General features: G+C 39.4%; 1 protein-coding gene across 10 annotated transcripts in view; it reads right to left on the bottom strand.

Annotated features, from left to right (window-relative positions):
• The window catches only part of LOC131067594 (probable LRR receptor-like serine/threonine-protein kinase At1g06840), a 287,435-nt gene that overhangs the window by 97,864 nt on the left and 164,292 nt on the right, over nucleotides 1-25,279 (bottom strand). For 8 of the 10 annotated variants that reach the window (XM_058002709.2, XM_058002727.2, XM_058002702.2 and 5 more), the window contains 2 exons: nucleotides 366-437; nucleotides 60-131 (listed from right to left, as the gene is read on the bottom strand). The exons of 1 other annotated variant lie outside the window; for it this stretch is intronic. In XM_058002709.2, coding sequence (XP_057858692.2) covers nucleotides 60-131; nucleotides 366-437 — 144 coding nt within the window. The remainder of the gene's footprint in view (nucleotides 1-59; nucleotides 132-365; nucleotides 438-25,279) is intronic. One more of the 10 variants, XM_058002693.2, reaches the window with a different exon arrangement.

Raw genomic sequence — 25,279 nt, 5'->3', positions numbered from 1 at the left:
GAAAATAAAATTTAGAATTGCTAGTCACAAGGCTTGTTTCCAATTTATCTGTAGCATACAGGTGTTTAATATTAACCATAGAAATCCAGGAATCGGGAACAGTCCCAGTAAAGAGATTGGCCTGAAGTGACCTGTTTAAAGAAAAGTTGTTAGAATTGAGATGCTGTTAGAGCAGTAAACCAATTCTTACTATCATTTGCTAACATCCAATGCAAAATTAATGACTGTTCAGGTTTTAAATATAAAATTGAACATATACTTGTTCAGTAACTATTTTACATGTCTTCAAAGATTATTAACTAATTTCCAATTGTCAAAGAATTATTAAGGGCTTCAAAAAATTAAATACAGTATGAAATATGTACAGATTTTTCATCTTGTTAAGGCTGCCAAATTCTGGAGGCAAGCTACCATACATGTGAGTGTCATGGAGATTCCTGTACCACCAATCAGATATATTACTTTCTTGAATTCTAGCTGAACATCTTACTTCAAGACTTCATTCATTAAGTAATTTGGGCAAATCCAAACGTAATTTCTAGTTTATTGATTTTGAGTGTAAAATATCTACAATCGTATCAGTGGCTTCCTAACACAAGAAGATAAACTTAGATGAAATCAAAAGCAAATCTTATAAATGAGAATACAATATTCAATAGATGAAAAACATAAAATCAGTATTTCACCAAAAAGGAACCAATATGTTAAATTCAACATCAATGTTGACATGCATCCAGAAGGCTGTGACATGCTTTCAGGCATTTCCCTCAAATGGAATATTTTCCAAATGTTAAGAACAATAGTTTCAGTTAAAAATAAACTTTACTTTGGTAAACACATCTCTATTTTTATTGAATACATTAGTATTTTAAAGTTTCAAAATTATAAACCAGTATGTAATCACTTGATGAATATCATCAAGATTGCAAAATTACAAGTAATTCAATCCATTGAACAGAAGGAAAGTTAATAAAACTGAATATACTCCCTTAATGGTGCTTTAATGCAAAAAGCATGTGTGAAATAAATGCACTGATGCAACATATTTAATGGCGATTGCCATTTCCATTCAATCCTGCAGTTCCTTATATTCTACCCTTTGGTAGGACTTTAATCAAAATTAATTACAACATGTGATTAATCTCAGTTTACATAGCTATTAGTGCTTACCCATGGCAAGTATTAAAATGGCACTTGGGCTGTACAAATCTTTCAAGGCTATGTTGTATGTTGTGTCAAGCAATGTTTTGCGCTATGAGGCTTTTGTTGAATTAAGCACTTAAAGTCAAGCAATAGTCCTCTGTAGTCACTTGGGTCTAGATAATTGCCTATAAAGCCTCAATATTCTTCCACTTCATGAATGTTTAGATAAATGCTCAAAAGTATGAATGTTTCAAGGGAATGAATCACAGGAAAAATATCATCATACTTAAATATATGTTGCTAACCAGGGAAGGAATTTGTGGACTATTCAATTTGGGCATTAATATTCCCAATATGTGTCTCTACAATTTGACAATATTATACTATAGTATGCTGCCCTGTTTTGCCTTTGTTTTTTTTGTTTTTTTTTGTGTTTTGTAATGGATTTGAGATGATAAACAAAGTGCAGATAATAAAGTAACTCGCAGCAATTTAACAACTTAGAAAATTGACAAAACTTAGAAATATATGAAGCTGAAAATTTCAGGTTTTATTTCTGATCTGAAAATACAGTTTTCCACAAAAGTAAGAGCAACATAGATCATTAAATAGCATTACATATCTAATTCAAACATACCCAAAAAATGCAGCATTAAAATAGCTTGAGTTGTTCATGAAATTTGCAAACCATCTCTCCCAAAATGGACGCCAAACTCCAAAATACTCCAGCAATGATAAAGCAAAATATAACAATGTAGTTTCCCACTCTAGACGCCCCCAAACTACTGAAGAAGACACCAAAACCCTAGTTGATCAGCTTGAGAAAGCTCACATTCCTCCTTAGCAATGTATGGCCAGCCTTGAGGAAGGTATGGGCAGTAAAAAGAAATGAATGAACAACAAACTCTCCTCTTTCTTGTTGTGCGAATCGCACACCCATCCCCGTCTTGGACAGGGACCCCCCAGTTTGTGCCTTTTTGTCCTGATCCTGAAATTTGGCTAAGTCTGGAATTCCCTGATCCTGAAATTTGGCTAACTCTGAAAACTGAGGAAACCTCCAAAAACTAGAATTTGCAATATAACTCTTGGAGGGCCGAAACCACTCTCAAACATCCTGAAAGTATATATGGAATATAACTTAAAGTATAAGAAAGGAGAAAGACATATGGAAATGTCACTTATACTTTAATGTTATATTCCATTAAATGATCCTCCGGGGAGATCTGGGCAAACTTGCCCAAGTGCCCAAGCTCGCACTTCTTGAGGAAACGTTTAAAATCGCCCAAAATGCCCAATTTCGGACCCTGGGGCCAAAATGTGAAAAAGTTCAAAAGTTGCGAAAATGCCCCAGAGGTCCGAAAATCACTTAAGTTGTCCAATTTCGGACCCTGGGCCAAAAAGTGAAAAAGTTGATAAAACTGGCAGGAGGTCCGAAAAAGTGAAATGTTGCAAACGTGCCTTCAGGTCCGAATTTCACTTAAAGCACCAATTTCGGACCCTAGGGCCGAAATTCGAAGTTTCTTCTAAATTTCCAAACGCATTTTTAGGTTCGAAAAGTGAAAACGCGATTTTGCGAAATATGTTACAAGGTCCGAAAACCACTTAAGCGCCCTCATTTTCGGACCCTCGGAGGTAAATGGAAAGTGCGTCGAGTTTAGGAAACACAAAAAAAAAAAAACGCGTTTTAGATCCGAAATTTACCAAAAGCGCTTCAAGCCCCGAAAATCGTTTAAAGTGTCCATTTTCGGACCCTGGGGCCAAAATTTCTAAAACCGCGATTTTGCAAAAGTGTTCCAAGTTCCGAAATTCGCCTTAGATCCATTTTCGGACCCTAGCTCCAAAATGAAAGGTAAAAGGAAATCGCGAAATGTTTAAAACACGCCCCAGGTCCAAAGTTTAAAACGCAAAACGCCTCCGCCCCCCAAAATCACTTAAAACCTTATTTTCGGACCCCAGGTCCCAGGTTTTTTGACAAGGGCGAAATGTTTTTTTTTAAAAGGACGCACTAGGTCCAAAAGTCCGAAAAGGCACTTAGGTCTATTTTCGGACCCCCGAAGAAAAGTTTAAAGTGCAAAATCTTTTAAAAGCAACTCCAGCTCCGAAAGCGTGAAGTCCATTTTCGGACCCCTGGGAAAGGTAAAACGTGAAGAGTTGCAAAGTGGCCCTTAGGTCCGAATTTGCCTTTAGAATTTGTGAAATATATGTAAGCTCCGAAATTTGCAAAAGAACACCAAAAGGTCCGAAGTTTTTGCAAATTTCAAAAGGTGCCCTCCGTTCTCCGAAATTTACCAAAAAAGCATGAGAGTTAGAGTTTTAAAATTTGCAGAAGTTCTCCAAACCTCCAGAATCGCGCCATAAACCCATTTAAAACGTCCAAGACTCCAAAGGTAAAATACGCAGAAATAAAAAACCAAGGATCAGATTTCACAATCGAAGAGAAAGAGAAGCATTTTCAAGATACATCCCGCAAAGAGCTTCTCAAGCCAGACGTCGTAACTAAATTTAATGTTTGTTAAAATTAAATTATTTAATTTTTTCAAATTAATTTAATGAAATGAAGTTGGTTGATCGCAAGACGTCATCGAAGAACCAGGAGAAAGACCTCAAATGCAAATCAAGGAAGGATTGCAATTCAAGGCCAGGCGCTGAAGATTGGAAAAGAAAGATACAGGAGCGCAAGAGCAACCGAGCATTGGGAACCGTGCCGTTGAACAAAGATGAAGTCCACCGGCGAAATTGGAGGCAAAGGGCAAAAGAACACTCTGAATGCTGCAAGTTTATGCATTCTCAGAAGGCACACAGTTGGATTTAAATCCAAAAATTCAGTCTTAAAGCTGAAACTACTTTATTGTAAACTGCCTATGGGTCCCGTGCAAGATATTTTTGTGGATAACTATTCCCAACCACCAAAAAGACCGGATAAACCTGAATTAAAGCCAAAAGTGGTTGGTAGTTGAGATATTTGTTGGTTGGATAACTGAGAATTAATTCGGCATGGATCAAAGCTGTCAGCTTCTGGAAGACAGATCAGGACCCTTCGATGCAGTCCATCCTGGCCTCTGATTCAAAATTGTAATATCTATAAAAGGCAGAGGCCTTTCTTCTGTAAAGGGTTAGATAGTTAGATGGTTAGATGGTTAGATTGTTAGAGATTGTTAGAGATTGAGAGATGGTTAGATAGTTAGATTTTAGAGTTAGAATAGGTTAGATCTTAGCGGTAGCATAGAGATGCTGCAGAAATTGTTGTAATAGTCAGTTGAAATCAATATATAAACATTGATTTGGTGTTTATTGTCTTGTTTTCATCCTGTTTGCATGGTTTCTTTCAGCATTTTAGATAGATCTTTTTATTTTGGGTGTGCAGGTATTTGATAGATTCAGGCTCATACCACTGAGGATATGCTGATTGTGTATCTTTTTGTGTGGTTAACCTGAGCCTTCGATTGTGCTTAGTTCAATTGCAGGTGTCCGTCCGAGCTGCGCCAGAATTGGGTGCTTAGCCGTGCGTCTCCAATCTGAAAATCTTCCAAGTTCCTTTGAAGATTGCACCGTTCCTGCAAGGTTGTGAGCCATTCTGGCCAAGCAGGAATTGGTTATGTTGAATCTGTCTACCCGCATACCCGTGTTGTTAGTTTTAGATCTCCTAAACCTTTCCTTTTGCTCTTTATTGCATAATTCGAGAATCACAGCAGACTAGCTTGTTGCCAGTTAAACGTAAGTCCCCCTTGTGTTTCCAGCATAAACACATCAAGCCACTGAGAGATCCCGCAGTCAAGACCTGACAAAAGAAACCTTGAGGTAGTCTCCTTTGATCAAACTTCGAAAACAGCATTAGAGACTTCCTTATCTCAAGAGAGAGTAGGATAATCAGTCGGCTATTCTATTCTGCGTTGGCCGTATGAAGTTTGCAGCAATGCGATTTCAGACACGTCAACATTTCTTCAATCAGCCTCTAACAAATTGATATGCAATAAATCCCTGTCAAAACTAAAATAAACTCCATAAGTATGCCCAACTATGACCTCTGAGATGAAATCACCAAGATAATCTCTAGATTGTCACCTACAAGGGTTTTCGTCCTCACAAACCTGAGAAGAACAAACTCCAAAGAAAGAAGCAATATCCAACTTAGCATAAGTGAAATGAGCTCCAACTTTATCTTTTATATTTTTCCTAATGTCCTAGCCCCTCCCAAATAGTCTTTTGAAAATATTAAAATAAAATCAAAGACTTTATAAAGTGCATTTAAGTCACCAAAAGGCCCCCTTTATTAAATATTTGCATTGTACTTTATTCTTGGCATCCAAATAGTCTTTATTTTATTTATATTAAACAACAATAAAGTTAAATTTTTAATTTTTCTTTATAAAACATTAACTTATGATTATTTAACATAAAAGCACCAAATTATACCAAATATTGGGCCAATAATATTCACTGCTCCCACCAACATATCTAAAATTAGAAATACTGACAACCGGCTCAGTCAGTGCCCCAAATTGACTTACTAAAAATAGTATGGGGAAACTCATGCGAAATTACTCCAGAAAAGGGCATTACGCTCATCTTAACTATCGAAACCCAAATAATCATCTAATACTTACTATCCTACTGGATCAACTGCCTCCAAAGTCCCCTAAACCAAACTCATTAGCCTACAAGAACCCAACTAAATAGGCTAATGAGCAAGTTAGGAAGGGGACATTACATATACTTGCCCATAACTTCCTGCAGTTTCTTTTCTAGGCCTTCACAAAGCTAGCCATAATCCTTTCTCCTTTATTGTGCATACATTTCAAGTATTCATCTATAGCAAAGATCAATCATATCCTATTTAAAACATTATAAACATTTGTATGTAACCCAAAAAAATTATTTGCACAAGTAGCCCTACGAGAACTATTGTAGCCATACAAAAAATTTATAGTGTAAGAAGTTTCAGCTTAAAAACTTTGTTGTTTTCCCACTTGCAAGTCATGTTTAAAAAACTTGTCTTCTATGACGGTTTCATCTTTATTGTCTTTTTCTATATGCCTATATAGATCATGAAAGGAAGCTATAAAGTCATTTGTCACAAAGAAGAAAGGTATCTTTTGTTGAAATACCTTACAAGGTAGGAGATCTGTGAAATGTCCACCCTGAAATTGAAACCAATTTTTTTTTCCATATCTCACAAAGTTTTTCTATCGTTTATCATGCAGGCATTTCGTCAAACACTTTGCATAGTGATGGTTTCCAATATATTTTCAATGTGTTTTGGTATGGGATCATTCATAATGAAATTTGAGACAATATTTGTTCATATAGTAAATCCACAATGCATAGAAATTTCATTGACATTTCAACAAACACTTTGCATGCATTAAAGAGATAACTAATAACGACAATTTGGCCTCAAACTCCAACAATGTATTGGTTGTTAAAAGGTATGCTGGCTGCTACAAATTTCTGTTTACAACAGCAGTGTTATAATTTCAAAAGATGATGACCCGCCAAGGAAATATGCTGCTATTATACAAATAGACATTGATGTAACATGCCAAAATGCATCTGTAGCTGTAAAGCTCCTAGAACTTCCTGGTAACAGGTTGAATCTGTTCATAACAGCAAATGCTAACTGTTATAGCTTCATTTCTGTTGTGCGTTGCACACGCTCCCTGTCGCCGACAGGGTCCCCCTTCCTTTTTTGGGCCTTTCCGTCTTCGCCCTGTTGAGTTCCGCGCAGAGCCTCTCGCGTCCTTTCAAGCGAGTCTGCAATTAGTCCGTGAGATGGTGATCTTGAGCGAAGGAGCCGGTGATCCATATGGTCAATTGAACCCTTGGGCATGAATCCCAAGAGATTGTTCAAGCTTGTGAAATCGCCTTAAAAGGGCATGGGATGATAGAAACTGGCGAAGTCCGCCAAGTAAAAGAACAGAGCATCTGAAGGTCGCATGAGAACCCAAAGACGCCGATTTTCGCATAATAATAATGAGAGGGATTTCATGGTGTTTTCAAAGGTTTGCAGGACTTGTATGAATGTCGATTTTCGCCATCCGGAAGGTAAAGGAGGGGCGAAAGCCTCAAAACTCACCCAAGTGCCGAAGCTTATGCCTTTCAGCCAAAAGGTCCGAAAAAGAGCAAAGTTGACAAAGTGACCAAAAGGTCCGAAAAGTTAAAAATTGGCAAAAAGGCCAAAAGGGCCGAAATTCGGACCCTTTAAGTGAAATGTTAGAAAGTTAAAAATTGGCAAAAAGGCCAAAAGGGCCGAAATTCGGACCCTTTAAGTGAAATGTTAGAAAGTTAAAAATTGGCAAAAAGGCCAAAAGGGTCGAAATTCGAACCCTTTAAGTGAAAATGCTGAAAATTAGAAAAGTTGACAAAATGTCCAAAAGGGCCAAAATTCGGACCTTTAAGCCGAAATGAAAGAAAAGTGAAAACTTGTCAAAATGGCCAAAAGGGCCGAAATTCGGACCTTTAAGCCGAAATGCCAAAAAGAAGAAAGTTTGCAAATAACTAAAAAGGTCCGAAAATATTGAAAAGTTGACAAAGTGTCATAAAATGCCAAAAATCGCGATCCAAGCGATAGGTGAGTATTTCGAAAAGTTTAAAAAATCATCCCAAGGCACCGAATTTCGCATAAAGACGTAAACACGTGAGAAATGAAATTGACGAATTGCCCCAATCCGCTGAAGTTCGGATGAAGTGTGAAAATCGCAAAATATGGAACCACACGAAAGTTTTCAAAAACTCTCATAGCACTGAAAATCGCGATTTGGGGTAAATATGAAAGAAAGTTTGAAGTTTTAAATGGTTTTCAAAACTCTCCAATTCACCGAAATTTGCCATCCAAGCTTGAGGAAGAACCGCAAAGTCTGAAGTCCACAAACCCTTCCCCCCATTTTTCAAAATTAGCCCACAGTGTCGTGAGTGTTGAAGTGTAAGGTCTGAATAGGTCTTCGAAAATCAAGATTGCGATTTCTTAAACATTGCAGCCCCTTTTCAGAATCGCGTTTCAACTAGGTTACCCAGGTTAAACTTGCAAATCACCCAAGGTAAATTGCTAAGTCTGTATAAAAATTGCAAATTCTTTTCAAACCATGGGTGCGAAAATTTGGATTAAAGTTAACCGTTGAAATTCAAAATTGCAAAACCCTCCCATTCAAATTTGCAAATCGTGCAATTTCTCGCCATTCATTTTCACCAGGTAAGTACGCTTTACCTCTTTCAACCATCTGAAATATTTACAAATTGGATGGATGTCTGTGCAAAAATTGATTAAAATGCTTAAGTCTTCAAAATCGCATCTTTTTACGTTTGTAAGGCGTCATGCAAAGCGATTGAAATCAGAGCTTACTCCTAAGAAACAGCTAGAAAATGCATTTTTTTAAAACTTAGGAAAATTTCTCAAGCTTTGTCCATTTTGAAATTAATGCCTAAATATAAATTCACAATCGAAAAGCTTCATAACTATTCATGTTTAAATCAATCAAGTTTTTGGCTAACAATATCATGTTGTTCTTTCAATTCGATTTTTGAATTAATCCTGGTATGCTGGTATGTCCTATATCTAACCCGCTTTACTTCCTTTATCGCCTCGTAATCCGCATCCAGTTGTGCAAGATAAATGCCTAAATCAGCGGTAGAATCATCAAAGATGCCTGCTACAGCCGAGACATCGCGAGCATCCAAATCTAATATCCCTTGCCGAGTCGAAAGGATGAAGTACCAATATCAAAGAGGGGGATTGAGGGAGTCAAAAGTTCAGAGTGTCTGGGACAATGTCGGTGATACTGACCTAGGCCATATCGATATCCAAGATTTCAGGAGCCGAGTCTTCTCCCCTAATGCCTACGGCGGGCCTAGGCGGATGATGGAAAGTGGCATCGCCCAAGTAGCAAGATTTCCCCCAGCAGTGCAAAACTATGAGTTAGTAGTAGAGGCTGCCTGGCATTACCAACCAGGTTCTAGATTGGTGCTCCTCAAGGACATGGTCCTCGCTAACTTCACTCCTGAAGCCATTGGCGACACATTCGACATTCCCTTCCCAAACAATCCCACAGCCACAACTATAGATGAAGCGCAAGGGGCATATGATATGAATCCTGCCAGATGCAGAACACTGATCAATGAAGAGTGGTACAAGGAGAGAAGACCTCCAAACGTCAGAATTGGGAAAAAGACCCCAAGAAGTGACTTTCACAATGAGCATGTGGACATGGTCACATTGCTCAGCAGGGTTATGGGACTCCCCAAATCCAACTACTTTGAAGAGTGGATGTTTTATTTCACAGAGCAAGTCTTCGCTAGGAAGTCCAAGTTTGACTAGGCCTAGATCATAAGCGACAACATCCACACTAAGCTAATCAAACTCGAGACAAAGAAGTACTTCACTATGACCTCCTATTTGGTCTATATGTTCGCCAGGAACCAGCCACTGCTAGGTTTAATAATGAAAGGTGAAATTGGGAATGGACCTGATCAGGTAAAGGTATACGATTGTTACCCACAGCTTCACTATCAGGATATAGCTCAGAGGGAAAAGAACAGCCCGGCTAATGTAGTTGGCCAGTATGAGCGCGTCAATGACGCCTTCACAATGCGCTTGGTCAAACTTATGCAGGGAGGATTACACATAAGGCTCTCGGAGCAAGCTACTATTCTAGTACAGAGATACAAAGCCTGGTTCATCCAGTTCCCAAGGTTCTCCTATATCCGGATAGCTGACTTTGATGGTGCCCCTCTCCGGCTTCCACGGTACCCAACCGACAAGATAGTTCTTATGGAGGTCGCAAGGCAATCACGTCTGGCCGGCAGCTTACTCAGAGATAGCAAGCAGGCTGGATTCGCATTCCCCATGATTATAGGCAACCAAGATGTCCATCTGAAGAACCCCTCCGAGGCAGAGGAATCCTTCGCAGAGCTGGCCTCCTATGGCCTACAGGAGCATTTTCCAAGGAAATGCTTCGATCACGACAATCTGGCAAAGAGAGCCTATGGCAGGCGGTATAGAGCAAAGGAATCAGTTGAAGATTATTGGAAAAATTGCTCTAATGACTATGAGGTCCAGAGGCGTGAATATTCGAGGCTGAGTGTGCAGCAAATGCGACTCTATGAATATCGTCGGGTCCCAGATCAACTCACAGATTCAAGAAATTGCTTGCAGGTCCGAGAATTTGAGGCAGTAAGACATCTTTTACCAGGCATTGATTGGTCGCAAGACCCAATCACTGATTTTGAGGTAGTCATGGCAGCCCTAGGAAGATATACAGACCAATGGTTGCATCAGCAGATTGAGCGACTAATTCATGAAGGAGTCCAGTTCACTTACCACTTAATGGGTAGCCTTGATTCTCAGTCCTCCGAAGATGAGGGAACTTCCAGTGCACCTAGGGAAGAAATTGAAAAGCCTGAGAAAAGAAAGAAGGCTAAAGCCAGCAGAGGAACTCGGACATCCAAGAAAACAAGAAGGGAGAAGATTCCCATTAGGAGACCAAAGGTCACTTCATCGTCAAAGGACCCCAGTTCGTCCGACAATGTAGTAGAACTAGATTATATACCTGCTCCGCCTTCCCAGAGCGATATTGATGCATTTGGAGTTGATGATCCTCCCGCACTCGACATGCTAGACGCCGAGCTAAGAGTCATTGAATCAGCCGAGCCGGGTAACCAAATTGAGGAAGGAGAGATTCCATCCATTCAGGGGATCGAAGTACATGAACCCACCAGCACAGAGTTGCCATGAACTGCTGCTCCAGAACACTACCAAAGATGACTCTACCGTTGAAGGAGAGCAAAGGACAGAGGAGACCTGCGAGCTCGAAAAGACTGAAGAGCTACCATCACACGAAGGCACCAGACAATTGTTCAGTGAAGTGGGAGGAAACTCTGCTGCAAGCAAAGAACTTGACACCTCCTCCACTCCTCCCGTAACCAAGCAGCTGCAAATTTGTGATGAGACGGCTGAAAACATCAAAGAACAGAGTGAAAATTTAACCATAGCATCAGCCCAAACTGTACCTCAAGAATGGTTGATTGCCCGAGCCTAGTGCAAGGCCACCACAAAGCCACCCATTGACTTGGAAGACATCTTCTCACGTATAGATCAAGCTAAAGCCAAGGGGGAGAAAAGGCCCAAGGCATATTCCAGGATGACCAAAGATGAGCAAAGGAACCGTACTCTTCACATCGCCACCCCACCTGTAGACAAGCCAGTAGATCAAATCACACTGGCAGATTATAGCATCACAACCATCCCCATCGAACGAGCCACTAAGGAACAAGAAAAGGAGGAATTCAAGGATTCAGTATAGAACATGCTCAGGCAACTTGAAGAGATAACAGCTGAAAAGGACATATATCGAGCTCGCACCGAGCAGGCCGAGGGATACATCGATCAAATGCTGAGACCATTACACAATGCTTCCGAATCCCACATTCCCCCGACGGCCTTGGCCCAGAGGACCACAACAGAATTTGAAGGAGTACGGGATACTGCAAGGGCCGTCAGAGAATGGATACAAGGCATCAAAGGGAGGGGAGAATGAATCCTCGAAGAAGTAAAAGAGATGGCTCACCATCGAGAGACCACCCTGGTCCGGCTATTAGAGGTAAAGAGGGAATCCCTTAGAATGCATGAAGTGGCTGCCACTACTCTTCCCCTCATGAGAGCTCTCTTCTAGACCCATGCACAGATTCCTACATTGTCCGCCATCCTAGATCCTTATAACATCAACACTCTTTAGGAATGGTACTTGACTATCACTATGAAGAATGACATGAGAAATCATTGATAAAGAAAACGATGCATGTGAGCCAATTCTGAAAGGCATGCAAGAACTCGGCAAGACGACCCTCCAATCAATGGTCTCAGGATGGCGAAATGACCTATCAGATGACATAATACAGCTAGACTGGGAAGAAAGACTAGAGACGGATAGGATCACCTATTCCACTAAGGACCTGAGTTTTGCTGGTCAATTCCATTCAGACATGTTATACTTTGAGCGTAATCGTTCCAACTGGAAAGATGGTTTGAAGCACTTGGACCAGTACCTTGAGGGCATGCAGTATAAAATCTGCCATCCTCCTATACCTCCATTTTGTTTGCTATTCCAATTATGCATCAGGTTCCAAGATTATGTTTATAAAGAACGTGCAGCGGGTCGAAACCTTTGGCAAGAATATTTGCATGGTGAGGATGAATTTTTGGAAAAGGGGTGTGACGCTGAAAAAGAAAAAGTGCTCTCCTAAAGTGTTTTTTCCTTTTTAATTTTGAAAAGTGCTCTTTTTGGCCAAAGGGTCATGTCTGACTTCCAAGTCAACTAAATGTAAAATTTTATGTGTATGCATCTTTTGGATTATTTTGGATAAGTTCTAATTACCTTTTGGGGTAGTTATTAATCCCTTTGGGGTAGTTGCTGATATTTGCCTCCCATTTATGGGTATGGGCAGCCATGTTTTATGGATGAATCTGGGCCTCTTGTTTAGATTAGATCTTGGCCATTCATCCATTTTTGAAGCCCATTTAAGGGACTTGTTTTCCCTCATTTTGTAAGAAGTTCTTGGATTGTTGTTGAAGCTCTGGCGAAATTTACAGGATTTAATGCAAAGTTAAGACTGTTTCAAGTTTCCCTGTGAGTGCATGGTCTCCTTCTTCATTAATTTAGAATTTTCAGTTATATTTCTTTCCTTTATATAGCATTTTCTAAGTAAACATCCGATAGAATCCTCGTTGTTCATACCGTTAGGGAATGGCTGATTGTCTTTCCTTCTGCACGGTTAATCTGAACCTTTCATATGCTTAGTTTGGTTATTGAATGCCCACTGAATGAATGTCAAAGTTCTGATGTTGTATTTAATAGCATGAAAATTCAATTTTCCCTTGAAGATCGCACTAGATTGATGCAAGTATTGTCCTTAAATGGCTGGTAATGCTTAATCTAGTTATTTGGAGGTGTCTGTCTGTTTACTGAATCTGCTATCTTAGTTAAATAATTTATATTTTTTGTACCTCTCTCTCTCTCTCTATCCCTCTTTTTCCTTTTTTTTTACCAAGAGAATCCACAGTCCCGCTGAAAACAGTATCAACCCAACTTAAACCATTCAATAAGCGAGACTATTGAAGTCCTCGGGAACTCATCCAGCAATTGCCTATTTCACCGTAAGTCCCCTTGTGTTTCCAGCAAAAACGCATCAAACCACTGAGTAATCCCGCAGTCAAGACCTGACAAACGAAACCTTGAGGTTGTCCCCTTTGATCAAACGTAAGAAATAGTATTAGGGATTTCCTTATCTCAAGAGAGGATAGGATACTTAGCGAGTACATTCTATTTTGCGTTGGCCGTATGGAGTTTGCAGCAATGCAACTTTAGACACGTCAACAATTCCCTACTTCAAACAAAATCGCTTGGCTTCTAGAGTTGACACATCCCATCTTGGAGTTCTTTTATGGTTGCACCTAACTCCTTGTGTCAACAAAACCTCACATTCCAACCACAAAACAATACAAACTCCTACATGCCCCCTTTCTAAATTTTATTCACTTCCCAAACAGCAACAAGGTCTTTATTCAAAGCATCGTGTAATGGACACCCCCTGTTCGGTACTAAATTTATGTCCTTTTTACTTAGTGTAATTTTGTCAAACAGTTGGCGTGCAAGCTGACTACTGGATTTTTTTTGGTTCTTGATTTGCTATAGGATAAATTTGGTAAACTGATATTTATTGTAAAGCTTTCAAAGTTTATTCAATATAAAAATAACCAGACATATCAAATACCAAAAACAAGAGGATTAATGTTGATGGTATTTATTTAATTCCAACTCCAAGCATACAAATCAGATTTGAAGAATATTACAGACCATATGATAATAAACAAATTCAAACCTGGACTCCACAAGTATAGAACCTGCTGAAAACACTGTTCATGCACTGTAGCTGCACTATTCACGGCACTGTAGCATTTTTACTATTCACGCAGCACTGTAGCAAAACACCATTCACGCGGTACTGTAGCAAATCACTGTTCACGCGGTACTGTAGCAAAAACACTATTCACGCGGTACTGTAGCAAAAACACTATTTTCAAATCTGCACTTTCAAACCCCTGTAAAAACATCATGCGAGAGCACCAAATGAAGCCCAATGTGTTTCCTGAATGAAAACACCATTAATCCTCCTGACTGTGTCTTTCAACAGCGAAGAGAATGCTAGCAAAGAGGGATTCCGTCCTCCAAGCCCAATAATCAGATTTCTACGAAATCCAACAGCATAACATTAATTCATCCCAGCATATCCCAAAAGAGAGCTCTCAACCTCCATTTATATTTTCTCCCTGGATGCAAACACTTCATTTCCTAAATGTGGGATAATACAATAAGAAAAAAATATTATTTCCCACAATGTACCATTAAAGGAAACTTTTAATATTTTAAACATTACTTTATATTCCCAACCTTATAAAATAACGATAAAGTTAAATATTTAATTTAACTTTACACTTTATCGTTAAATATTAAAACATTGTTGATAATCCCTTTAAATCATTGTCGCCTTCAAATATTTTTACTGATAGTTATGCCAACCAGGGAAACACTAAAAATTTCAAGTCACTGCTTGGAGACTAACTTTCTATAAATAGTAAGTGTCTAGAAACCCTGTCAAAGCAGCACCGATTGGCCTGAAATCGAAAACACCTAGGCCAAAACACCTCGGGATCCCATCAATGTCCTTGTTAGCCTTCGGGACCATGTCAGAATAGGCTAACGACACCCCATATCATGTTGCGCTAAAAAGGGGACATTACAGTCCGCCCCCCTTGAAATTGCTTGTCCTCAAGCAAATTCGGTCCTGAATGTTGCAATACCTGCTCATTCTCCCATGTAGCATCCTCATCTGGCAAGTCTCTCCATTTCACCAAGTATTCCTTAACGATTCTGTTCCTGAGTGTCCTTTCCCTGATATCCAGAATAGCTTCGGGTACTAACACAAGCTTCCCCTCCTCATCCAAAGGGGGTAAATCTGCAAAAGGCACTACACTCTGACCAATGGCTTTCTTAAGCCTAGACACATGAAACACATTGTGCACCCGACTGCCCTCTGGAAGCTCAAGCTCATAGGCGACTTCGCCCACTCTGCGAATCACCCTATAGGGACCATAAAATCTAGGCTTCAACTTTTCAGCTCCGCTCTTCTTGAGTGATGACTGTCTATATGGTTGTAGCCTCAAGTAAACCATATCCCCTACCTCGAAACTGCGCTCTATTCGGTGCTGATCAGCGTACAATTTCTGTTGATTCTGGGCCTGCTGTATATTCTCCTTGAGCACTTTCAGGATGTCCTGACTATCCTGCAATAAGTTTTTGGCTTTGGGCACTCTGCTGTCCCCCAAAACTAAATCCATGAAGCTAGGTGCATCATAACCATAGAGTGCCATGAAAGGAGTCATCCTAATGGACATATGATAAGTGGTGTTATAACAATACTCTCCCATATGCAACCATCTGACCCAAGCTTTTTGTTGTGCAGTTACATAGTTCCTCAAATATCCCTCCACCATTTATTCACAATCTCTGTTTGCCCATCTGTCTGCGGATGATAACTAGTGCTAGGTGTAAGATCTGTACCACACAACCTAAACAACTCCTGCCAAAAAACACTCATAAACTTACTATCCCGATCACTGACAATGAATCTGGGCAACCCATGTAACCTGAATATCTCTCTAAAGAAAAGATCTGCCACCTGTGCTGCTGTGTAAATGGACGGAATAGCAAAGAAGTGAGCGAACTTCGTCAAGCGGTCCACCACCACATAGATGCAATCCCTTCCCTGCACTCGTGGTAAACCAGTGATGAAGTCCATCGAAATACTTTCCCATTTCCTATCTGGAATGGGCAAGGGCTGTAATAAACCTGCAGGAAATGTGTGCTCTCCCTTATTCTGTTGACAAACCGCACACTCCCTGACATACCTCTGAACATCATCCTTGAGCCCTCTCCATGTGAACCGCTCTCGGATCTGCCTATAGGTCTTGAAGATCCCCGGATGCCCAGCTGTGGGTGCATCATGAAATGCCTTAAGTATCACCTCTCTCAAATGTGATGACGGAATCAAATAAACCCTGTCTTGAACTCTGATCAATCCATCTATCACCTCATAGCGATCATCCTATATAGTACCTGAAATCAATCCAGAAGCCCAAGCATCTCCGACATACTCTGCTATAATCTGATCTCTCCAATCTCCTGAAATCTCTGCCAGAGCACATAAGTGAGGTCTCCGAGATAAGGCATCAGCCACCACGTTTTTCTTACCTTTGACAAACTCTATGTCAAAGTCATAAGCCTGCAATTTAGTAACCCATTTCTGTTGCCGGTCATTAAGATCACGCTGGCTCATGAAATATTTTATGCTATTGTGATCAGTTTTGATCACAAACCGTCCACCTACTAAGTATGATCGGAATTTGGCCAATGCATGCATTATGGCCAACATCTCCCTGTCATAGATAGAATAGCTCCTCTCAACACCTCGAAGCTTCCTACTCTCGAATGCAATGGGATGTTTCTCCTGCATCAATACTGCCCCTATCCCATCACCTGAAGCATCACACTGAAGTTCAAATGGCTTCGTGAAATCTAGTAGAGCTAAAACCGGACAAGATGACATCACTTGTTTGAAGTGGTCAAAACATCGCTGCGCTGCTTCTGTCCATACAAAGGCTCCCTTTTTAGTGAGGTCTGTCAACGGTGCTGCAGTCTGTGAAAACCCCTTAACAAACCTCCTGTAAAACCCGCATAAACCAAAGAACCCCTTAAGCTATGTGAGGTTTGTGGGAGTAGGCCAATCTACTATAGCGCTAATCTTTTCGGGATCAACCCGAAGACCATCCGCACTAATAATATGCCCAAGGTATAGTAATTCTGTCATACCAAACTCACACTTAGACTCCTTGGCATACAAAGACTCTCTCTCTAGGAAAGATAATACCTCCTCCAAATGCTGTGAATGTTCCTCCCAGGTCTTACTGAAGACCAAGATGTCATCAAAGAAGATCAAGACAAATCTCCTCAACTGCTCCCTGAATACTTGGTTCATACAACTCTGAAATGTAGCGGGTGCATTGGTTAGTCCAAATGGCATAACCATAAACTCAAAGTGGCCATAGTGACATCGGAAGGCTGTTTTCTCAATGTCCTCTGCTCTCATCTTGATCTGATGGTATGAAGATCGCAAATCAATTTTGGTGAAGAAGCATGCCCCATGCAACTCATCAATCAGCTCATCAATCCTAGGAATGGGATACCTGTTTTTAATTGTTTTCTTATTCAATGCCCTGTAATCGATGCACATGCGCATCGTCCCATCCTTCTTCTTTACCAAAACTACAGCTGAAGCAAAGGGGCTTTTGCTAGGCCTGATGTGCCCCATTTCCAACAACTCCTTAATTGCCTTCTCTATCTCATCTTTATGTTTTTTAGGATGACGATAAGGAGTGATCATCACTGGTTTGGCTCCCTCCTCGAGCTCAATAACATGCTCTGCACCCCTGTTAGGAGGAACCCCGTGAGGAATATCACTGAATACCTTGGCATGCCTGTCAAGAATCTCCTGTATATCTGGTGGATAACTCTTCACCCGAGGCTCCGGTGAAGTTGGCATAACTAAGCACTCTGTCGCCCACTCTATGTCATTATGTCGAAAAAGTTTCTCCATTCTCCTCAAAGAGACTACCCTGCAACTCCCATCTGAAAGTCCCCTGAGTACAACAGTCCTACCCTCATGCTGAAACCTCATTTCCAACTTCACTAGGTTGAAAGTGAATTCAACCAGCGATGCCATCCATGTCATACCGAGGATGACGTCGTAATCTCCCATGTCCACAACATAGAAATCATCCTTCAACTCATAACCATCTCCAAATCTAATGTGAAGATTTGAAACCTTCTGAGTACATAATAGCTTTTGGCCATTAGCCACCATGACTCTAAAACCATCATGCTCCTCTGTCTGTAAACCTCTCCTGGCTACCAACTGTGTATCTATAAAGTTATGTGTAGCCCCAGTGTCAATGAGAGATATCACTTTCTGCCCCTGGATAGTGCCCCTGACCTTAAATGTGATTGCCTTTTGGGCCCCTGTCAAGCGTGCCAACGATCTATCATCCTTAGGAATGCTGCTCTCCTCTATCGTGTTACCCTCATCTGAATCGGAGTGCTGATCCTCCCCCTCTGACTCTGACTCCTCTGCTGAAAAATACTCCATTTGATTTGCCTTAGCCTTGAGAGGGCATTTATGAGATAAGTCCCAAGGCTCTCTACACTGGAAGCACAATTTCTTCTTTCGAAGTTCATTCAAGGTTTCACTGTCTAGTCCTTTTGATCCTTCTTTGGGTTTGTTATACTCTTTCTGAAATGGTTTTTTGTCTTTGTCCTTGCGGTAGGAAGAATCTGTTGAATGGTATTTTCCTTTGTATACCGAAGGGGCTAAATCTCGTGCCTTTTTAGTTGCTTCTGCTAAGGTGAGTGGATCATGTCCCTTCACCCAACCACGTAATGGATCAGCAAGCCCATCACAAAATAACACCACCAATCTCCTAGGAGAGATATCAGTAACAAGTACAGACAAACGCTGAAACTCGGCGATGTAAGCATCCACTGAACTTGACTGTTTTAACTGTGCTAGCTCCTTGAAATGTAACTCGGGATCCCTAGTGTCAAATCTCTCAATCAATCTTTCTGTGAATTCCTCATAGGATGTAATCTGATTATGCCCCAGAGTCACCATGCCATGATGCCACCATTCATGCGCAACGCCGTCCAAATGCATAGCCGCATACTTGATAGCCTCATCCTCAGGCATAGGATTTAGCTGCAAGTATGTATCTATCTTCTGCACCCAAGCTCGTGCAGTCATCTTCCCTGAAGCATCATAATAAGGCAAGGAAAGTTTTCCAACTTTCTTCCTCAGCTCAAAATTCTGATTCCTCCCTCCTGCTCTAGGCATATGTCTCATCCTCAAGTCCATATAATCTCTGAGGGAAATATCTGCCTGAAATTCGGGTCCACTGGCCTCCCAGTCCCTCCTGAACTGACCCTGTAACTCAGTAATCTGCGGTTCGTTCACTGGTTGAACCGGATCCCTAGGTGGAAAGGTGGGTAGAAGAGGTCTCGAGCTCGCTGTTCGAGCTGGGCGTGCAATGTGTCTAAAGTTATCCGCCTCATTCCCATTGTTGCCATGTCCATTATTACCATTAATATTATTCTCAGGGCCATTGTTGTTGCCTCGGCCTCCATTATTATCATTGCCCCTATTGTTATCGTTTCCATTGTTGGCATCACCTGGATTAATATTAACGCCCATCTGTCTAGCCATAAGCTGCAACATCATGTCCATTCGCCTATTCTGCTCCTGCTGCATACGCTGCCCTTGCTCTAACGTACCCAGCAACTGTCTGAACATTACCTCCCCCTGATCTGGAACGATATTCCTCTCATCTCGGTCACCCATACTGCTGTCCTGCTCGAAGAATATTTCCTCTATGTCTGTATGACTGGATTCTATGTCCACCTGCACGGATGAACTAGACTGCTCACTCTGACTATCCGGATTTCTATTTTGTCTGGCCCTGGTATTGCGAAAATTATAATGCCCCTGTCGCATGCTCAATCATACATTCTGGACCTGTTTTATTTCTGCAATATGTTTTGGTGAAAGTTTCCCACAAGATGGTAGAATCTTCTGCTCTGATACCACTGTAATGGACACCCCCTGTTCGGTACTAAATTTATGTCCTTTTTACTTAGTGTAATTTTGTCAAACAGTTGGCGTGCAAGCTGACTACTGGATTTTTTTTGGTTCTTGATTTGCTATAGGATAAATTTGGTAAACTGATATTTATTGTAAAGCTTTCAAAGTTTACGCAGCACTGTAGCAAAACACTATTCACGCGGTACTGTAGCAAAAACACTGTTCACACGGTACTGTAGCAAAAATACTGTTCACGCGGTACTGTAGCAAATCACTGTTCACGCAGTACTGTAGCAAAAACACTATTTTCAAATCTGCACTTTCAAACCCCTGTAAAAACATCATGCGAGAGCACCAAATGAAGCCCAATGTGTTTCCTGAATGAAAACACCATTAATCCTCCTGACTGTGTCTTTCAACAGCGAAGAGAATGCTAGCAAAGAGGGATTCCGTCCTCCAAGCCCAATAATCAGATTTCTACGAAATCCAACAGCATAACATTAATTCATCCCAGCATATCCCAAAAGAGAGCTCTCAACCTCCATTTATATTTTCTCCTTGGATGCAAACACTTCATTTCCTAAATGTGGGATAATACAATTAGAATAAAATATTATTTCCCACAATGTACCATTAAAGGGAACTTTTAATATTTTAAACATTACTTTATATTCCCAGCCTTATAAAATAACGATAAAGTTAAATATTTAATTTAACTTTACACTTTATCGTTAAATATTAAAACATTGTTGATAATCCCTTTAAATCATTGTCGCCTTCAAATATTTTTACTGATAGTTATGCCAACCAGGGAAACACTAAAAATTTCAAGTCACTGCTTGGAGACTAACTTTCTATAAATAGTAAGTGTCTAGAAACCCTGTCAAAGCAGCACCGATTGGCCTGAAATCGAAAACACCTAGGCCAAAACACCTCGGGATCCCATCAATGTCCTTGTTAGCCTTCGGGACCATGTCAGAATAGGCTAACGACACCCCATATCATGTTGCGCTAAAAAGGGGACATTACACATCGATTTACCCTTCCTTGCCAACATGTGACCCTCACAAGTGCACCCAGATTTGGTAGTATGACTTGCTTGCATATGCTTCAGTAAAAACAAAAAATCTTCTCCGACATCACCCTTCATCAACGAGGAAATATTCATATTACAATCACAATATCCATACAAATTTATTATTTATCAAATCTCCAATAAATTTGTAAAAACCTTCAACACTAGAAAAATTATGGATGTGCAACACACATACCATTAATAGCAAACAATCAGCACACATGCAATCTCTATACAAAATTTATCCAATACTCCAATATTCAGCACAAGCATAGATTTCAAATAAATCTACCCACAAAACCTTTCTTGCACAAACTATAACTCTAAATAAGTCACATCGTATTAGCTAGGGAGGATCTTTCACCACTGTGGCTAATCTTCTCTAAGAGGGATTTTGTCCTCCAAAAGGATGAGATGATCCAAGTTCAATCCCACAAAACCACAAGGGGTTTCACAAGAGGAAATAAAATAATCTACACATGGAAATGAGCTCTCTAAATGTCCTTTTGTACTTTCTCTACGAAACTTTCCAGAAGATATATTTTCAAATTAACTTTTAATAAAATAACCCCTTTTTGCTCCAAAAGACCTTTTTTATGAAATAATAATTATATTTGATATGCAAGGTTCCTTTTTCAAGTGTCCATGATTTCAAACGTTTAATTCCGTTTCCAATGAGCTATTACACTAAGTTGCTTTTTAAATTATTTTATAAAATTAAACAAACTTAGTGAAATAATCAAATTCAAGCTCAATGATTCACCCAAGTTATGGAAACCGTTGAACAATATCTAAATCAAAATATGACTACAGTGGAATAATACTAATGATGAATAATGATAATTAGGGTTGACCGAGTGTCTCTCCAAGAATCTTCAAGAATATGCCAAAAATTGGAAATTGCTTCAGAAAGTGTCATAGGAGTACTCAAGACCAACTGAGCTTACTACCAACAACAAGCATCTCTTCTGACAAGGTTGGTGCTCACCTAGAAAGTCGAAGCTAACTACAATGTTGGAGTGGCCAAAAATGGAGACCCACAATTAGGGGCACATCTATAAGTTGTAAAGCAATGTCAAAGATTTGCAAACTGAAGAGAACATTATTTCAATATCTGGATATAAATTTCCACAATCTCAAAATATTATGCACAGCTATGAATCCTATATGAATCTGTCTTTGAAACCAATATTGTCATACAGTTTTTGTTCTAAGGAAAACGATAAATAATTTCTCACTTCCAAAGTTGGGGTTTTTACAAAATGAAACCAGATATAAATTTCCCCAACTCGATTCTCCTTTTAATATGCTTTTATAAAACAATAAAATATTACTTTCCATAACTTTTTAATTTCCCACCTAAAGTGACATTATAATTTAACTTTATGTTTTGGGCCCATAATAATCACTTTTAACTTAAACTATTTAACTTCAAGAAAATAATTAAATAAATGTAAGTTGTCCAAAGAGTGATTTTAATTGGGCAACTTAATTTAATTAATCGATTATTCCCTTTTTACCTTCCAAATAGCCTATGGGAATCAAAATAGGCTAAGGGTCTCCACCAATTGCTTATGCCTACAAAGGGGACATTACAATCCTCCCTCCCTGAAATTGCTTGCTCTCATGCAATTATAAATTTGGATGATGCAGTTTATATTCTCCTTCTTGTTGATGTGTTTTTATGCACATGCAAATATAGAATAAAATACCCAAAAGTATCTTATCCTCTCTTGAACAAAGTTACTCAAATGTTGAAAATTGGCTTAAGGATCACTTGAGACAACTCCAAGGTTCTTATATGTCAGGTCACGACAAGTAGATAAGCTCAATGGTTTGATATGATTATGCTGGAATCACAAAGGGGACTTACATTGAATTGTTGAATTCTTGAATCGCTGAAACTTGATCGTCTGATGTTGCAATCTTGTGATGCTTTTTATCCTAAACTAGCTAGAGTTTAAAAAATGGCAAAAGGAAAGGGTTTAGGAAGCCTATTGTAATCCTAAGAACACAAGAAAATCAGTGAATGATTCAATGGAATCCTACTGGGCGAGGTCTCACCATCAACTTGAACAATTTGATACAAGCTCAGTGCAATCTTCTAAGGGATAATTCAAAGATGTTCAAATCATTACCATCTGACATTGATTACCACTCAAGTTAATGCATAAACAATGGATGTATAACAATTCGAAGTTAAGCTCATATCATTTCAATTGACCACACAAGGCACACTTACAATCAGCAAGAGGCTAGTGGTATGAACTAAATGGATTCCACACAAATGCATTCAACAAATTCATCCATTCAATCTAATCAACATGAAAGTGAATTGAGAAGTAAAGACCATGCAAGTTGTTGAAGTAATAAATCAAATTCACCATAACTTCAATGAAATCAATTGCTCTTTACAACAAGGTTTGGCAACAATCTTTGTCTTCTCCTAATCTCACTTCTATTCAAATTGCTATTAACTATTCTATTCTTCTATTCTATTACTATTCTCTTATTCCATATTAACCTTTACAAATGAAGATCTTGAACTTTATATAGAGAGCTCATTACAATGAATGGCCAGAACTGAATCTCCATCAATGGCTAAGATTTTACAATGAAAACCATAATTAGGATTATGTTACAACGAACTCTTCTTAGCCAATGAAATAATTACAACATTTGGACACATGTCCTCTTTAGAATAGTTGACCAATAGAAGAGTGGGGGTAGGTAAATTGAAGTTTGTGCCCCCATGGGTGAACTTGATTCATTGAATCCAAACGTGCAAATGTGGAACCCTTTGATTTGTGGAGTAATGACTGGGATGATGACTCGACTTGTTTGTAGACTTGATTCATCATCATGAATGAGTATTGCAATATCTCTTGATACTCAACATTAGTCACTTACTCAAAGCTTGATGTGATGATGATGAGAAGCGAACTTTGATTAACTCTTTTGAAACTATCTGCTTCCTTCTTGATGTTTGATGTAGCCTGTGCGATGACCTTGATTGATCTTCCTTGCTCATGATACACTTGGTGGGATTAGACTCCTCAATGTATTGGCTTTGATTCTTGGATTCCCGACGGGAATTCAAGATTGTAAAACATTCTTTCATCATGGAAGTTATCTTTCCTTTTGACTAATGCCTTGACCTTGATTTCATGACTCGAGCTTGATCTTGATATTGTTTGCAGTTAGTATAAACAAAGATAGTACTAAACACACATGGATAGGTTTCACAAAACTACAATTTGGTATACCCTCAAAAACGATGATCAGATGGTGATTATGTCTTTCATTTCCATATCTGATTTTGAAGTGGTCCAAGGTCTGAGTCACATGTTTGGAGATCTCATTACACCTTTTATATGCAAATGTAGGGTTGATTATATACAGATTTTGATCTGAAAATGCCTTTAAAATCAGAATAATGATCCTCAAATTGAATTCATTCTCCTTGTCACTATGTGTTTGATTAATGAAATGATCAAACCTTTGTCCAAAATTGCCAATATAGATAACTTTGCTCCTCAAACTTGCTATCAAAATCACAGATTGTGGATGAACCTGTCCTTCAAAATAGTGATCTCAGGGATAAAGATCTGAATGTTGCTCTTGAAATCGATTTCTTCTCCCTTACAAAGATAGTGTGTGGCCAATGAAATGATCAATTTCGCAATCACAATCACTGCCGTGGGTGAATTCGCTCATGTATTGATTCAAATTCTCCTTGGAAATCTGAACATTGATCCTTCGATCGATGTCTTCTTCACAATTGTTGCTGTGGAGGGAGTTTGCCTTCCTTGGTTGCAAATCTGAATGTTGTCTTATACAGTTCGCTGTCAGATCGCATTAATTGATTGATTGATGTCTTTGTTAATGCATGGTAGCTTATGCAAGATAAGATCTTCCTAACCTTCCTTGTTCTGTTATTCATCTACATGCTTCATGTCTGATTTATATTACATATGATTATCGGATTGTACAAACATTGCTTATCATTAAGTTATCGGGTTAAATTAGCCGATACATACTTGCTATCGGATGCATAAACATTGGCACCGATTCACATCTGTTATCGGGCTTAATTATATCGAGCATATTTGTTATCGGGTTTAATGAATACACCGCTTCATTTGGCATTAAACATTGGTTAACAAATGCACCGGTTTGGATTATATTCATCGTGCACTTTGAATCATCGATGTTTATCTGAACCGATTCATTAAATAGATCAGTCATTATATTATGATATTACAATATGCTATCGGGGGTTTTTTAACCGATAATCAGCATTGTGTTAATGGTATAATTGTAAAGGCA

Source organism: Cryptomeria japonica, chromosome 5, assembly GCF_030272615.1.
Source record: "Cryptomeria japonica chromosome 5, Sugi_1.0, whole genome shotgun sequence".
Lineage (NCBI taxonomy): Eukaryota > Viridiplantae > Streptophyta > Pinopsida > Cupressales > Cupressaceae > Cryptomeria > Cryptomeria japonica.
The sequence above is the reverse complement of the archived record's forward strand: the minus strand, read 5'-3'. Positions and strand labels throughout refer to the sequence as shown.